The sequence below is a fragment of the Myxocyprinus asiaticus genome, chromosome 20 (assembly GCF_019703515.2).
Source record: "Myxocyprinus asiaticus isolate MX2 ecotype Aquarium Trade chromosome 20, UBuf_Myxa_2, whole genome shotgun sequence".
Taxonomy (NCBI): domain Eukaryota; kingdom Metazoa; phylum Chordata; class Actinopteri; order Cypriniformes; family Catostomidae; genus Myxocyprinus; species Myxocyprinus asiaticus.
The window spans coordinates 18,849,890-18,866,532 of record NC_059363.1 but is presented as its reverse complement, the minus strand read 5'-3'; the positions used below and the strand labels follow the sequence as shown (position 1 = coordinate 18,866,532).

General features: G+C 37.2%; 1 protein-coding gene across 1 annotated transcript in view; it reads right to left on the bottom strand.

Annotated features, from left to right (window-relative positions):
* Positions 1 to 16,643, bottom strand: part of LOC127410650 (potassium voltage-gated channel subfamily H member 1-like) — an 84,155-nt gene that overhangs the window by 9,505 nt on the left and 58,007 nt on the right. Inside the window, exon 10 of the mRNA XM_051645768.1 lies at positions 12,993 to 13,189. Within this exon, the coding sequence (XP_051501728.1) occupies positions 12,993 to 13,189 (197 nt within the window). The remainder of the gene's footprint in view (positions 1 to 12,992; positions 13,190 to 16,643) is intronic.

Genomic DNA, 16,643 nt, shown 5'->3' with positions numbered 1-16,643 from the left:
TTCCTGAAATACACACACACACACACACACACACACACACACACACACGTTTGCTCATGTTGGGGACTTCTATTGTTTTTATAGTGGCATTTTTTCTCCCCCAATCCCACCCCTATCCCTAAACCAATTCCTCATACCTTCTGCATTTTACTTTTTCACTAAAAAATTAATTAGGATGTTCAATATGAATGAATTAATGAAGCACTATTTATTTGTTTTTCTTGTTGGGACTGTTGGCTGGTACCCAGTGTAACTGACACAGTGTTGGGGAGCAGTAGTGATGCTGCACATTTTTCAGTAGCATGACGGTAGTTCAGCAATTTTCACAATAGTGTAGCTTTTTCAGTAATTAACTACTTTCTCATGTAGTGCTGGAAATACCAAACCATTTAAGTGAATTGGTTCTTTTGGACAGTTCATGTAAATTAACCAGTTAAAATAAATAAAATGCTAGGAATTCATTAATTTTAGTGAGGTTTAGGGAGTTTTAGGGAGTTCATGTCGTTCAGATAAATTATTCATTAATTCACTTGAGCCCCTTGCAGCCTTAAAGTGACCGTGCCTTCTTTATTGAAGTTAAATATTTAGTTCATTGCTGCTGTCATGTTGAATTTGTTGAATTTTTTTTTTTTTTTTTAAACCTTTATGAAAATTAACCGTAGTTTTACTATAGTAATATTGTAACAGCCATGACTGTAGTAACCATGCTTTTTTGGTGGAAGCCTTGGTTTTGACACAATTAACCATGGTTTTATTACAGTAAAACTGTAGTATCTATATAACGGTCATGTAGTACCCATGGTTAATTTTGTGGTTACTAGTTTTACTACAAATACCTTGGTTAGTCTATGGTTACTGAACTAAAATTTTGTTAATTTTCCATAAAGGGGAATGTCATGTCACCCAAATTAAATATATAACTATCAGGTGATATTATTATATATACTTCTTTAAAAGAGTAGCTTGACTGTTTTTTAACTAGTTTATATTATGAGTAGCTTGTAGCAAAGTAGCTTCCCCAACACTGGTTCCCCAAACACACACATAAAATCACATTTTCTCATTCTTGACTCTAAAACCAAAAAATACACTTTAGGGTGTTAATTTCATGTGGAAAATAATGTGTAAAAGTTTTTTTACGGTTAATCGTGCCCCGACATTCCACAATAAGGAATGTTCCTACCATAGGAGCAATTCAAGCTTGATGTACATCCTTGATGCAGTAGGGGGCAGTCATAGAATTCATGCTAGCGCCATCTTTGATTTATAATGGGAATGACAATGAGGCTTTGAGGGATAGACTTACCATCTCTTCAATGGCACGATGGAAAGCTGTTTAAAGCTTTAGATCACATCTGATTTTCCACAACTCATGTTGTCTGGATTTCTTTGTATACTGAATGTTCTTGAACATATATTTTATCAATGTTTTGTCTGCGGAACGATCCAGAAACTCTTTAAACTGCAGTACAGCCAATTGAAGAGACTGTAAGTCTATCCCTCACAGCCTCGTCATTCCCATTAAAAATCAAAGATGGCGCAAGCATGAATAAGGTCTCATCAAACCAATGAGCAGGCATCACAGCCTTCCACAGACGCACTTTTTTACATTCGAACACAGCTAGACGGAGCACAACAGAATGCAGTGGTTTTGAAACACTTTTTTCTTAAGTCTTAAATTATGTTTAACTTGACGCATTTTCCAAAAAATATAGTGCTTATGAGTAGAGGCGCTGAAAAGTAGTGAGATGCTAAGCAACCAAAGTGAGATGCTTCAAAAGTGTCTGTCTGACACTGAGTACATAGACCAACAATTAAACAGAGCAGAGGGAAGTAAGCCAATAATAGCGTTATGTTCAATGATATGAAAATTAAACAAACAATATTTTGACATTAAAGCCACTTTTTGCATTGTCTAAATGATTTACTTGTCTGTTGCCAAAAAATATATAACCTATGCATATGATGTAATGTATTTTAATTATAATATTTATTATATATAATGCTGATCATTATATGATTAATTATTATATTCTAAATTACCTTTATTTGGGTGCCTTTCTAATTAAATACTAATTCGTTAATTGTGATTAATTAATCATGTAATTAATCCAATTAAAACTTTTAATCGATCGACAGGCCTAATTTTAAATATTAGTTCACTCCAAATTTAAAATGTACTTAATTTACTCATCATGATGTTGTTCCAAACCTATATGACTTTCTTTCCCCGTGGACATTTTTGAAGATGTTGATGATATTTATTTTTCCATACAATGAAAGGTAATGTTGGCAGTCAGTCCTTAACATTCTGCCTAACATATCTTTTTAAGTTACACTGAGGAAAGTCTTCATTGATGACAGATTTGTCATTTTTGGGTGAAATATCCTTTTAAGTGAGGTATACTAGTGGGAGAAACAATCACATTTAGGCATTTCCCTATGATGTCTGACACAAAATTGTTCTCATGTGTTTCATTTGGGGTTTAATATGCTCAGATTTGTCATATTGTGACTTTCCATCTAAATCTAATGTTTCTCTGTAATTGAACTCTTAAAAAAACTCATCAAGTTTGGCAGTGTTAGAGAAATATATCATTGTCACTCCCTCTGAGAATGAGGGATGAGCGAAAGATCAGTCAAACAGATAGACAGACTCAGTAGATTGCTCTTCTGAATGACACTGAGGGTCCTGCTTCCCTGTGCACTGGAGAGATGATGGACAGTAATGACCAAACTGCTACCCTTCCATTCAGTCATTCCCACCCTGGACATGGAAACACACAAGCTGTTCACTATCTGGAAATAAATCCACCTTTATAGCATCACCCCCTATTTCTGAGCCATAATATCTGATATCCACACATCCACAGCATTACCATGGATATTCATGCTTGTCTGTGAGGCCAGAATAAAAGACAGAAGAAATAACGAAGGATCTGATTAATGAAACAGACGACCTGCTTCTCACCTCCTCCAGAAATGACAATTAAAAGAATAATAAGGGTTAAATACAACTTAAGCTTTGTCAACAGCATCTGTGGAATGCTTTCAGTTAATAGAGATGAAATTACTTTGACTTGAACCTTTGTTTGTGAAAACAAAAGAAAGATGTACAGTATGTTTTGTACAGCACCAGAATAAACTTTAAAAATATAAAATTATCATTTCAAAAGTATATCCATAACTTTCAAACATAACACATGTTAGCATGAGACTGTGTGACTGTCTTTCAACTCATGTCATGACTAATGACCATATAAACCTGGTCACATACGCATGATACGCACAAGGATACCAAGAAGGAAACTAATGTTTTTTCTTTTTTTTAGCAAATATATGTATAAAATACTATCACACAGGGGTGTATTCGCTAGGGGGCCTCATGTGTAAAACTTGGGGCAGATTTCATCCTAAAAGTGTGAGTACGCACATTTTAATGGCCATTTTGTTCGTATGCAATGTTTATACATCAGTTCTCAGATCTTAGTGTTCACCCACCTCCAAAATCCCAATTTAACACTGTGACGAGGAGGAGGGCGGGGCCGGGCCGTAAGTGCGCACGGCCGGCCCCCAATCGGGCTAATTATCTGAGGAGAGGGATAAGGCCGAGCAGGATGCAGCAGTTTGAGAGAGAGAGAGAGAGCCACACGCAGCTGCCGTGTGTGTTTATGTTTGTGTCTTTTTAAGTTTTCCTTAAACATTATTTTGACTGTTCAGCCGGTCTCTTCCTTTCCCATTTTAACCTAGTTACAAACACCAGGACGTAACTATCCATAAAACACTAAATTGAGTAAACTGCACCCACAATTATTACTTTGTGAATTCAAAGTTCATCCACATTGAAAAGTAGCTCCATCTCAAAAGGAAAATGTTACAAATTTACATATAAAATAATAACAAATATTAATGAATAATTAATGTAAGTGAACAAAAATACAAGCTCTGCATGTCTGCTTTTAAACCCACTAGTACAAGCGTTCCATAGACTTACATTGTAAATGCAATAATGTAAACACATTATTTGGTTGCTGTTTTTAAAAACAGAGAGACGAGGTTAAATTATGTTCCGCCACAGATGTTGTAGATAGAACTTAATTCAGAATATTATTTTGAAAACATGAAATACAACTCCACCAAAAATATCTATACATTCATTTGTCTTTGGAATTTGAGTGGATATTTTACAGGCTGTCAGCACTCAGACAGACAGAAATAAAGGACTGTCATTGTTTCTGTTGTTTTGTAAATGCTTGCCCTTGAAGGATATATGACACAAAAAGGACAGATCTGCAGAGAGGGATTACATAACAAAAGCTGAAGCACTATAGAAAGGTTTGTGCATGTGTGTGTGAGGGGGATGGTATTATGTGTTCACACAGAGATGCCTAATGGTGTATTGTTAGAATCCTTCTGTTGCCACGCATCCCTCACACTCCTGTATACACGAACCTCTTGTGCATTCTCTACTTTATTATTTTCTCCCTTTATTTCTTTTTCATTTTTCCCTGAAATATATCATCATTAAACAAGGAAACTCGAACTCCACCACTCAAAGTGTTTGTATGTTTGTGTGTGAGATGTTGGAGGTCTTCATGTAGGGGTAGAAAAGTATAAAAGAGGGGAAGTTGAGGACAGAGAGAGAAAGAGAGAGCGCACTCACATATCTACTGTTTCATAATTCAAACTAAAAGCAAGACTGTGTGCACAATGAAACAGAAAAGAAACCCCTTAACACTCAAAAACAGCATGCCACTCTCTCTTCCTCTCTCTGTCACACTCACTCACACTAGCTTTTTTCTGTTTTACTTTTTCAAATTTCTTTCTCTGTGTTCAAATATGCATACTTCCCTGCTAAACAGTATGCAAAAAGCAGTATATCAGATGAAAAGGATATCCAAAACTCAGTAGGTGAACAATACCCAATGAGATTCTGAAGTGTGAAACCAGTGGACGAGGGCAAAATAACGGATGAAGTATGTCCATGAATGCATTTCCAGTATATTATGCACCTGCATACCTAAAGAACATACTTTTCAACAGTCGAGAAGTAAGTTCTTCAGTACAAATTCAAGCACATCTCTGCTCTGTTCTAGTACATTCGCCCTGTTTGGACCTTGTCCATACTCGAATACTCACTGATCCTTTATTAAGATGAAAAGATGTGTGTGTGTGTGGACCAGTTCAGTGTGGTTACAGCTAATATGAATAACATATCATTCCTCTTGCTTTCACATCCTGTAATTAATCACTGCCTAATTTAAATGTATGTGCCCAATTCTTAGTCAGAGGAATTAACGGAACAATCCGTACATGTTCAGACTGTTTTGAATAGATTAGAACTATTAATAGACCAAAATGGATGTTTACTTTAATCAGCATGTTTGTGTACCTGTTATATTTCACTGAGATCCTTCAACTTACTGATATTTATAGGCTTGAATGTTTTGAAATTGCGTTTGCAAAGGGTACATCATTTTATTTTAAAAACAATAAAAATATTGAGGCTTTTTATGATGTTTGTGTGCAGTGTGAGATGAGCTGATGCGTGTTCGGTGTGTACAGTCGCTGGTAAAAGTATGTGAAGCCTGCGGATTTACCTGGATTTATGCATACAGTTTCAGAAAAAAGTGCAAAATTCCACTAGTGCAAATCTTTCTATTGTGCACTTTATTTTTATCATTTAATATAAGAAAATAATTACAAATTATATTATTATCATAACACTTGGTAATGTATGACATATTGATAGGATTTTGGTCTTGGTGGACTAAATCTGCTACTCTGCTGCTGCTACAGAGCAAGTACGAAGACTTGTTACTGCTAGGACATACACAGGTATGCTTAGTTAAGCATGTGGACATGCTGCTCCACAACAGATAAAACACAAGACATCGAGAATGTAGGACATACGGCTGCACAATTTGACATACAATCCACATGTAGCAGATCTAGATCAGTGGTGCTGGGGAGGAGGAGGGTTTTTCCAGCTTAGCTGCAAAACTGACCAATATAAATTTTAGACAAAGATAGAGTACACAATGTTGATGACTAACCGATTACATGTCAAAGGACATCAGCTTACACCATGCGAGCCAACTGAATTAACGTATCACATGTGAGCCAGCCGACTGGCTAACAGATAACAAGATCAAAGAACTATCAGCTTGCACCATGTAAAGTTTCGTGCCTGAACATCAGTAATTTTGTGTTATTTGGCATGTCCCCCACTTTACTGACAGCATGCATTCGAGCTGGCGTGGACTCCACAATTTGTTCAAAACCTGATGATCCATGTTATTCCAGCAAGATTTGAGTATGTGCCAAATCGCATCTTGTGTGCATCAATGGAAGCAAATAAATCTGACCTTTTGCACAAAGGAGTTAACGTGGCCAGTGTTGCATATTTGCTTATTTGAACAGTGATATAGAAATATTAGATAAAAAAAAAAAAAAAAAAATACTTATGTCGCAAATTTAAAATGAAAGACATAAGATTCTGCAGTATCTCTTGGTCACCATGTAAAATAAGCACATTTGTTAACTGACATTTCTTTGCTTCCATTTAAGCACACAGAATGCTCTTTGTAACATTCTCAAATCATGTTGGGATAACATGGATCATCAGGTTTGTGGCGTCCACGCCAGCTCAAGTGCATGTAGTCATTAAAGAAAAAGGGAGACATCCAAATCATAAAATGTTACTTGTTATTGGTTTAAGAAGACTGTTTTTATATAAAGTTGTTGACTTTGTTCCAATTCCAGATCCAATTTTATGAGCAATATATGTAGAAATCCAGGTAAATCCAAAGGATTTACAAACGTTTTCCTGTTACCTATTGTATGAGATGTAGCGTATTGTGTAGTGAGTGTGTTTCTTTTGCCGTGTGCCGCATGCTGACTGACTGGTTTTATTTCACTGATCTCAGATCAGGTTTACCACACTCATCACCACTTCACAAAATCTGATCCTTCAGCGACGAGTCATTTACTTACGCCTGCCAAACACACACACACACATAATGCAGGGTCATGCTGGGGTGTATTGGGTAAATGAGTGTGTCAAACCTGTGATACACACCTGACCTTTTACCGGTCATGATTTTGAAAGCAGTTAAATTTTAGCATCAAACAAATACATTGCTCTGCACACTCATTTTAATGCGTGTTCATGGGTGTAACTGCCTTTGTTACAGTTGTATGAGCATGCAGGAATTAGTGTAGGTGTGTTTGAGTGTTATTTAAAAATGACAGATGCATAAACTGTAACCTTAATCAAAGCAGAAATAACTCAGGACTCTTAACACAGCAGCGATCAGATGAAGAGGATTTTACATTGTTACCTTGGCAACAGAGGTGGGTAGTAATGCACTACATTTACTCTGTTACATTTACTTGAGTAACTTTTTGGAAAAAAATTACTTTTAGAGTAGGTTTAAAAGTGGGTAATTTTTACTCTCACTCAAGTACATTTCTAATGAAATTGTTTTACTTTTACTTCTGTACAATGGGTGGCGTTCCTGTCATTACTTTACTGGGTTTAATTTTAATTAATGTGTAATTTATTGAGAGATTACTGAATGGGAATTTTACAAGAGCAGAAGTTTACACAGCTGTGCGCACTGAGCCGCTGTCACAGACTGTCACTCAATCACTGCTGCAGCATCAAGCTCTTCAAAGTGAAACACTTTCTTCGCTCCGCACAGTGAAAAAAAAGAATAGTTTAGTCATGCAGTGCCTTCATTTAACACAAAGACAAGCTGATATTTCAAGATTAAATCTCAGCTTCAATTTAAGGCAGCACGCTTTTGACATAATCCTAACGCAGGGTTTTCTGTGTAATGAGATGGTAATTTTCAGGGTGATAATGTAACTGGGCTCTTATGACACCAGTTTTTAAGTGTACATTTTTAAATCAGTGGAGCAATATATCAGTGCGCTTTGTCCCGCGTCCCGCATGTCATGAGCAGTATTTACGCATTTACCCCGCGCCCTCGCGGGGGTACTGGAAACTATCGCAGCTACTTCAGGCGGATTAAATGTCTAAATCCATGTAAACATCCAAGTTAAGTGTAAATCTCTGCCATTCACGTGATCGACAACTGAAGCGTGAACAGACAGCATTTCAGCGCGTGCACAGCGAGGTGCGCGGGACGCACGCGTGTGAGATGTGCGGATGCGAGGCAATCGTATGGCGAAGAGAGTGGCTGTGTCCGCAGTCGTTCACTCATTCACTATTTCCTATATAGTGAATGGCAGTTAGTGCACTATATCTCAGCAGTGAGTGAACGAAATGAGTGAATTCAGATGCTGACGTATACACCGAGTGTCGGAGCTCTGGGGCTGTCACAGAAACAACATCACATATGAAATTTTAAAATACTTGGGCCTTACTTGTTATTCTTATTAAATAATATATTAATACAATAAATCTTCATTCTGTTTGTCATTTTTAATATATACTGTGTGTTCATATAAAGAGTAAACACATTTTAGAAAATAAAGAGTACATTTTAAAATGTATCTGTATGTTTTGTCTCTCTATATGTTATGTTATTTTAATCAAGTAATGATTTGTCAAAAAGTAATTTACTACAACTCCCAGCTCTTACGTCTTCCCCATGGTGGATTGTGGGCAATTAACCGTTGTTGAGTGTACATCAAATGTACACTTGAAATTAGAGTGCATTGTGTGTAAGAATGAGTGAACAAAAGTAGGGAACGAGTGGCTCACTCAGAATTCAGACACTCCTACAAAATGGCAGACACCCGAAATAGTGCACTATATAGTGGATAGGGGCGGTTTCAGACACAGCAAGTGTTCCATGACCGGAGTTGGTGCCCTACGCACTAGGCTGCGTATATGCATTTAGAGAGCGGCGGTACTGCTGTTCAGAACTAATGATCTAAATACTTACGACACTGAAAACTGTAACTACACTGAAATAAGAATCCACGCAGCACTTTAAAAGCTATTAAATAGGGAAAGAAGGCATTAATAAAGAATGATCTTGCTTTGGTTTATACTTCAGCATTATATATAATGTCCTTGTGGGACATTTTCATGTTTTCACTGTAATAATTACTAGAAATGTTTCCAAACCTCTCTTATTGACAAATTCATCCAGATCTGACAAGAGCCATTAAAGGGATAGTTCACCCAAAAATTATAAAGTACATTTACTCACCCTTATGCCATCCCAGATGTGTATGGTTTTCTTTCATCTGAATTTTTAGAATTTCTCAGCTCTGTAGGTCCATACAATGCAAGTGAATGGGTGGCAACATTTTAAAGCTAAACAAAATAACACAAGTCAGCATAAAAGTAATCCATAAGGCTCCAGTGGTTAAATCAGTATCTTCAGGAGCGATGTGATAGGTGTGGATGAGAAACAGAGAAACAGATCACTTTCACATTCTTCTTCTTGTGTTTTTGGTGATTCACATTCTTCTCTGCATATCGCCCCCTTCTGTCTAGCAGAAAATGACAAATATTGATCTGTTTCTCACCCACACCTATCATATCACTTCAGAAGATATGGATTTAACCACTGGAGTCTTATGGATTACTTTTTTGCTGCCTTTATGTGCTTTTTGGAGCATCAAAATTTTGGCCTACAGAGCTAAAATATTCTTTTAAAAATCGTAATTTGTGTTCTGCAGAAGAAAGGAAGTCATACACATCTGGGATGGCATGAGGGTGAGTAAATGATGAGAGAATTTTCATTTTTGGGTAAACTATCTCTTTAAAGTGATAGCTCAGCCATAATTTAATACTCTGTCATAATTTCCCGACCCTCATGTTGTTCCAAACCAGTGTGACGCTTTGTATTCTGTGGAACACAAAATATGTTAGACAGAATGTTTGGGACTGACAGTCTCAGTCACCATTCACTTTCAAAATATGGAGGGGAAAAAAACATATTCACTGAAAGTAAATAGTAACTCAGGCAAACATTCTGTCTAATATCTCCTTATTGTGTTGCATGGAAGAAAGAAAGTAATACGGGTTTGGAACAGCATGATGGTGAATGATAACAGAATTTCCATTAATAATAATAATAATTCTGTAATACATGTTCATTGTGTATTATGTAATGGAATATAGGGGAGTAAACGTCTATTATGTCATTTGTGAAAGTAATGATTTACTCACTACTTGAGTACTCTTTTAATTGGATACTTTCTTACTCTTACTCAAGTAATTATTTATGTTAGTACTTTTACTTCTACTTGAGTATTTTTTTTTTTAAAGTAATTGTACTTTTACTTGAGTACAGTTTTTGGCTACTCTACCCACCTCTGCTTGGCAACAACAAACACATGCAGTCAGAAACAAATTGGACAAACAGTTTAAGCACTACAGCAGCTGCGACAGGGAGCAGATGTACAGTATCAGTATCAGTAATCAGTGATCAGATGTTACATAGAAAGACACCAAAACTGGGAATACTTTTGGGTCCTTTGCACTATACTTCCTGTTTCGTAAAAACTATGTGCACTACATTTAACCTCAAGCATCAAGTATTGCTGGTTTTCAAAAATGTGTTTTTCTAGTTACCCTAACAATGGTAATTTCACCCAAAAATTTAAATTCTGTCATTATTTACTCACCTTCATGTTGTTCCAAACCTGTTTTACTCAATGAAAGTGAATGGTGACTGAGGCAAACATTCTACAAAACATCTCCTTTTGTGTTCCATTGAAGACAGAAAGTCATACGGGTTTGGAACACCATGAAGGTGAGTAAAAAATATATAATTTTAATTTTTTGGGTGAACTATCCTACCTGCACATGTCCCTCCACACTTGGATAGTGGAATCTAAAACCTTAATCAATATCTTAGTATTGTTTTCACATAAAAATATGAAACATTATTAAAACAAGAAAAATTAACTTGACATAACTTTTCATTTACTGTATATTGGTGCTATTTTATCTAAGGCCAAAATGGCCTATTTGACCACTGTATAAAGTCTGTCATTGAATAGGAAATGTATCCAGAAGTACAAAATATGTAGTCTTCCTATGACATATTTTTCCATGTACAACATGTTTTTATTATCTGGGTCATAATCAAATGGTAAACATCATGACTAATTCTTGGACACATGAGCTAATTAAAGCCTCCTGCTAGGCAATAGTGTCAGCCAGTGAGTCAACCACATATTAATTTAATCACAATTGTATTTAAATATTTCAGAGTAGTGTTTGAGAAAAGACCCGGCTGACAAAACCATATTGTTAATACAAAAAACCAGCCATTTTTCAGTAAAGTGACATTAAACACAACAGAGTCCAAAACAAGTGCAAAACAAGTGTAGGCACGATACTGTAGGTTTCTGTGATTGCTAAATAATATTTAGTGGCATATATTTATGCAGAAGATAGATCATGTAAATGGAAGGGTCGCTCCAATATGAAAGTGTTGCATCCATTTAAATATAACCGGTATGGTTAAATTTAACTATGGTTTACGCCCTGCCAATAAAGAGCCAGACGCTCGCTGGGCTATTCTTAGTTTCCTCCTCAGACCCATTTCCACAACTAAGACACAGAACTCAATCAGGGCCGAGATCCAACATGTAGAAACACTGAGAGCTAGTCTATTATTAAATGGGAAAGAATTTATGGGTAGGACAACTGCTACACTTTAAGATCTGCTTTATGTAGTATTACAGTTTTTTATTTTTTTTTATTTGATTTTCCTGTATATGATAAAACAAAAACACTACAACATATTCAACTGAAAATACAAAGCAATGGGGACAAGGGCAGGAAGAGTAAATCCTTCATTTTCTTTAATTCCTTAACACACCTTTGGCCAATTAAAAAGCCAGTTTATAAATGTTTGTGGTGTTTAAAGGAATAGTTCATCCAAAAATTGAAAGTGTGTCATTATTTACTCACAGTCATATAGCTCAAAACTCAAATGCTATTACTGTATTTTTTCCATGGAAAACAAAATGAGAAATTTTAAATAATTTTTCATGCAGCTATTTTCTATACAACAACAGTTCATATAGACCATGTCTATCAAGCTCCAAAAAGCACTAAAAAAGAATAATACAAACATTCCACATGACTTGTGCACTACAGGATATACCAAGTCTTCTGAAGCCATGCAATAGCTTTGTCTGAGGAAATTTAACTGAGACCATAATTTCAGTCATTTTTAGATAACAAATCAAATCTATGCAGTTGTCAAATCAAGTATGGGACCTATGAGGCAGGTTGGACATCAATACAATTAAACGTCATTGTTTCTCAAATGTGTCATGACCAAACGTCATGTCGTTAAACCTTCCCTATATTTTATTTGAGAGCTGCATAATGACTTGCATGAATTCACTGAGAAATTCAATTTAAATTGCGGTCTGCTTCTCACACTATTGCATGGCTTCAAAAGACTTGGAATATAGCCGACAAGTCATATGGACTACTTGTTATTTTTATGCCGCTTTTTGACCTTTTTGGAGATTGAGAAGCATAATCGCCATGAAGTCTTATTGAAAAGACCTGCATGGATTGTTTGACGGAAAAAATAACAGCATTCGTGATTGGAATAACATGAAGGAGAGTAAATAATGCCAGAATTTTCCTTTTTGGGTGAAGTCTTCCTTTAACCACAGGGTAATCAGTTTCTGATCAGAAAACTTCAGAAATTCTCTCTCTCTCTCCAATTGAATAGTAAGGCTGCTGTATTGATCTCTTACTCTCTACCTTTAAACAGATGAATAGTACACAAATCTTCAATTCAGCAATGACATATGCATTAACAAAACACACACACAATACCTCACACACTGTTTGCTTAAAGATATATGATAATTATCACAACACTGTTACCACTGCCACTTCCATTGAAAAGCGCACATCATTTCTTAAAAGACTTCAACAGAATTAGCCACAGGGACAGCAGAAAATAAAAGAGAGTGTTAAAAGAGAGTAATAAGAGAGAAAGAGAAAAGGCCAGACAATTTTCACTTACCCGTTTGCGTAGGTTGTATGTAAGAAGGAGGTTTCGTGAGAAGTGGTTGGAGAAGGCCGTGTAGAACTCTAGAACTTTCTGCAGTGCATCCCGTTTGATCACGTGCAGGTCGCAGTATGTTAATGCTCTCACGTTAGCACATGCCTGAGCTAGTGTCACCTCCTTCCAGAACACGTCCCCAAACACATCACCTTTACCTGCAGAGACACATAAACACTTCCTTACACACACACAGGGCAAATAGGCACATTCTTAAAAATAGGCACGGACTGTGACTGTCTAAAATCTGCCGGTTCCAGTACAAAAAGGTGTGTTCTCTGCACACATTTAGTCATACATATGGGTGACATACAAAATTATTATGTCTATACCAGAACTAACATATTGGATATACTGTAGGCCTCTTATTTATGGGAAAACCTCTCAAAATATTGCAAGTGATGGACAGACTCCCGCTATATGTTTTAGTCTTGGCTCGGATAACAGTAGACAGATCATGTGAATCAATTTGATCTGTGTGGAAATCTGCTTTAGTAAAAATTTACCAGTAACATTTGTCAGATCAGAAAATGTAACCGGTCATTCAGAGGACACTGCCTTGTCAGAAATTCACTCCGCCATTGTGGACTATACATTACCTGTTCTTACGCTCTCTCAAACACACATACTTTTGTTTTTCTATCATAGTCGGGACCTTCCACTGACTTCTATTGTTATTATACAGAGCTAATTATATAATATTTTATGCAAGTCCCCATTTCAATAACGAAAGACATTCTATACTCCTTCTAGTGCTTGGAGAAAATATTAAAGTTGATTTTAATTCTGAACTGCATTAAATTCTGAATTTCTTATTCACCACAATACCCTGGCGAGACAACATCACTTTCTCACACACATCCACAAAAACACACACTTTTATTGTGGTAGGTCAAATCGCTCAGGATAGAGCTACAGATCATCAACATGTCTAACAGAGGACAAATGCTGACAAGAGATATTCCCTTATTCCATTACTGAAATGAACAAAGTCTTGTCCTTCCATTTCCATCTGCTCATTTTCAGGACACAGGTGGGGTTACAGTGCAAGACTGGATCCAACATGTCCACTCAGATAAATTATTGAAGATTTTTGTGTCTCAGTGAATGGGCCACAGTTGCTGAACAGAAGTCCCAATCCAGATTGTTCCAGAATACTAATTACTTCTTGCAGACAGAGAGATGTGTTGTAGCAGCTAAATTGCCTCTAAAGGTCACTTTAAAAATAAAAAATAAAAATAAAAGTGTAATTTGTGTACTCTAAAAAATCAGTGTTCTAATAAATCCTTGTTCACTGAAATTACTTAACAAATACATGTTGCACGGTGAAACTGAGTTGTTTGTGTTTTAAATTAGCCTGATCTTATGAAATTTACGTGACCATGGCAACATTTTTGCAAACCAAAATGATGTGCTGTATTCCACGTTTAGCTGCAGCTTCCCAGTGAAATATCCAGCGGGGGAACCAAAAGTGAGTGAAATGATGTTGTAATCAGACAAGGTTTTTAAGGTGAATTTTAGATGGAGGTTTTAATGAGTAAAATGTATTCCCTTACCTAAAAATGTAACCTAAACCTAACCAATAGTGTCCTAAATGATAAACGTGAGAAGAAAACAGACATCCTTACCCTAAACCGTATAAACCTAGCCGATAGTGTTGTTATCACAAATGCGACATGAAAAGCACATTTTCTGAAGCAACCACATCATTTCGCGTCGCTTGTATGACACTTTCGTCTCACATGTCACCTTGCGTGCTTGGCTGGGCTCGAACCGTGGTCCTCCGGGTCCAAAGTCCAACACTCCATCAGGTAAGATAGATACCATGCAAGTTAATCACACTTGAATACGTATGTAAATGTAGGTGGGTCTGTAATAGAAGAAGAGTTGGTAGAAAGCCGTCGATGATGTGTCTGATTCGCTGGGTGTTCAGAGGTTTATTTGTGCTTTGGCGCTCACAGAACTCACGCATATTTCGAGTTCTCAGTATTTCTTCTCTGTCAGTCATCTGGGAACAATTTGCAAGAACAGTGTCATATATGAGAATGCTCCATATGATCTCAGACCATCTCAGGATGCAATGACATTGGGACTACAGGCGAATTGTCATATGTGTCATAATTCTTTCTGTGCTTGCCTACTCTTTAGCCTCCATTTGAATGTTGCAAAATTATCATTATGATAATAAAAATAACAACCTGAAATTATATGTTCTATTTTATATTCTAAAATTATATTCTTTAAATTTTTACAATTATTTATATATATATATATATATATATATATATATATATATATATATATATATATATATATATACACTATATTGCCAAAAGTATTCGCTCACCCATCCAAATAATTGAATTCAGGTGTGCCAATCACTTCCATGGCCACAGGTGTATAAAATGGAGCACCTAGGCATGCAGACTGCTTCTACAAACATTTGTGAAAGAATGGGCCGCTCTCAGGAGCTCAGTGAATTCCAGCGTGGTACTGTGATAGGATGCCACCTGTGCAACAAGTCCAGTCGTGAAATTTCCTCGCTACTAAATATTCCACAGTCAACTGTCAGTGGTATTATAACAAAGTGGAAGCGATTGGGAATGACAGCAACTCAGCCACGAAGTGGTAGGCCACGTAAAATGACAGAGCGGGGTCAGCGGATGCTGAGGCGCATAGTGTGCAGAGGTCGCCAACTCTCTGCAGAGTCAATCGCTACAGACCTCTAAAGTTCATGTGGCCTTCAGATTAGCTCAAGAACAGTGTGTAGAGAGCTTCATGGAATGGGTTTCCATGGCCGAGCAGCTGCATCCAAGCCATACATCACCAAGTGCAATGCAAAGCGTCGGATGCAGTGGTGTAAAGCACGCCGCCACTGGACTCTAGAGCAGTGGAGACGCGTTCTCTGGAGTGACGAATCACGCTTCTCCATCTGGCAATCTGATGGACGAGTCTGGGTTTGGCGGTTGCCAGGAGAACGGTACTTGTCTGACTGCATTGTGCCAACTGTGAAGTTTGGTGGAGGGGGATTATGGTGTGGGGTTGTTTTTCAGGAGCTGGGCTTGGCCCCTTAGTTCCAGTGAAAGGAACTCTGAATGCTTCAGCATACCAGGAGATTTTGGACAATTCCATGCTCCCAACTTTGTGGGAACAGTTTGGGGATGGCCCCTTCCTGTTCCAACATGACTGCGCACCAGTGCACAAAGCAAGGTCCATAAAGACATGGATGAGCGAGTTTGGTGTGGAAGAACTTGACTGGCCTGCACAGAGTCCTGACCTCAACCCGATAGAGCACCTTTGGGATGAATTAGAGCGAAGACTGCGAGCCAGGCCTTCTCGTCCAACATCAGTGTCTGACCTCACAAATGCGCTTCTGGAAGAATGGTCAAAAATTCCCATAAACACACTCCTAAACCTTGTGGAAAGCCTTCCCAGAAGAGTTGATGCTGTTATAGCTGCAAAGGGTGGGCCAACGTCATATTAAACCCTATGGATTAAGAACGGGATGTCACTTAAGTTCATATGCATCTAAAGGCAGATGAGCGAATACTTTTGGCAATATAGTGTATATATATACACACACACACACACACACACACACACACACTACCG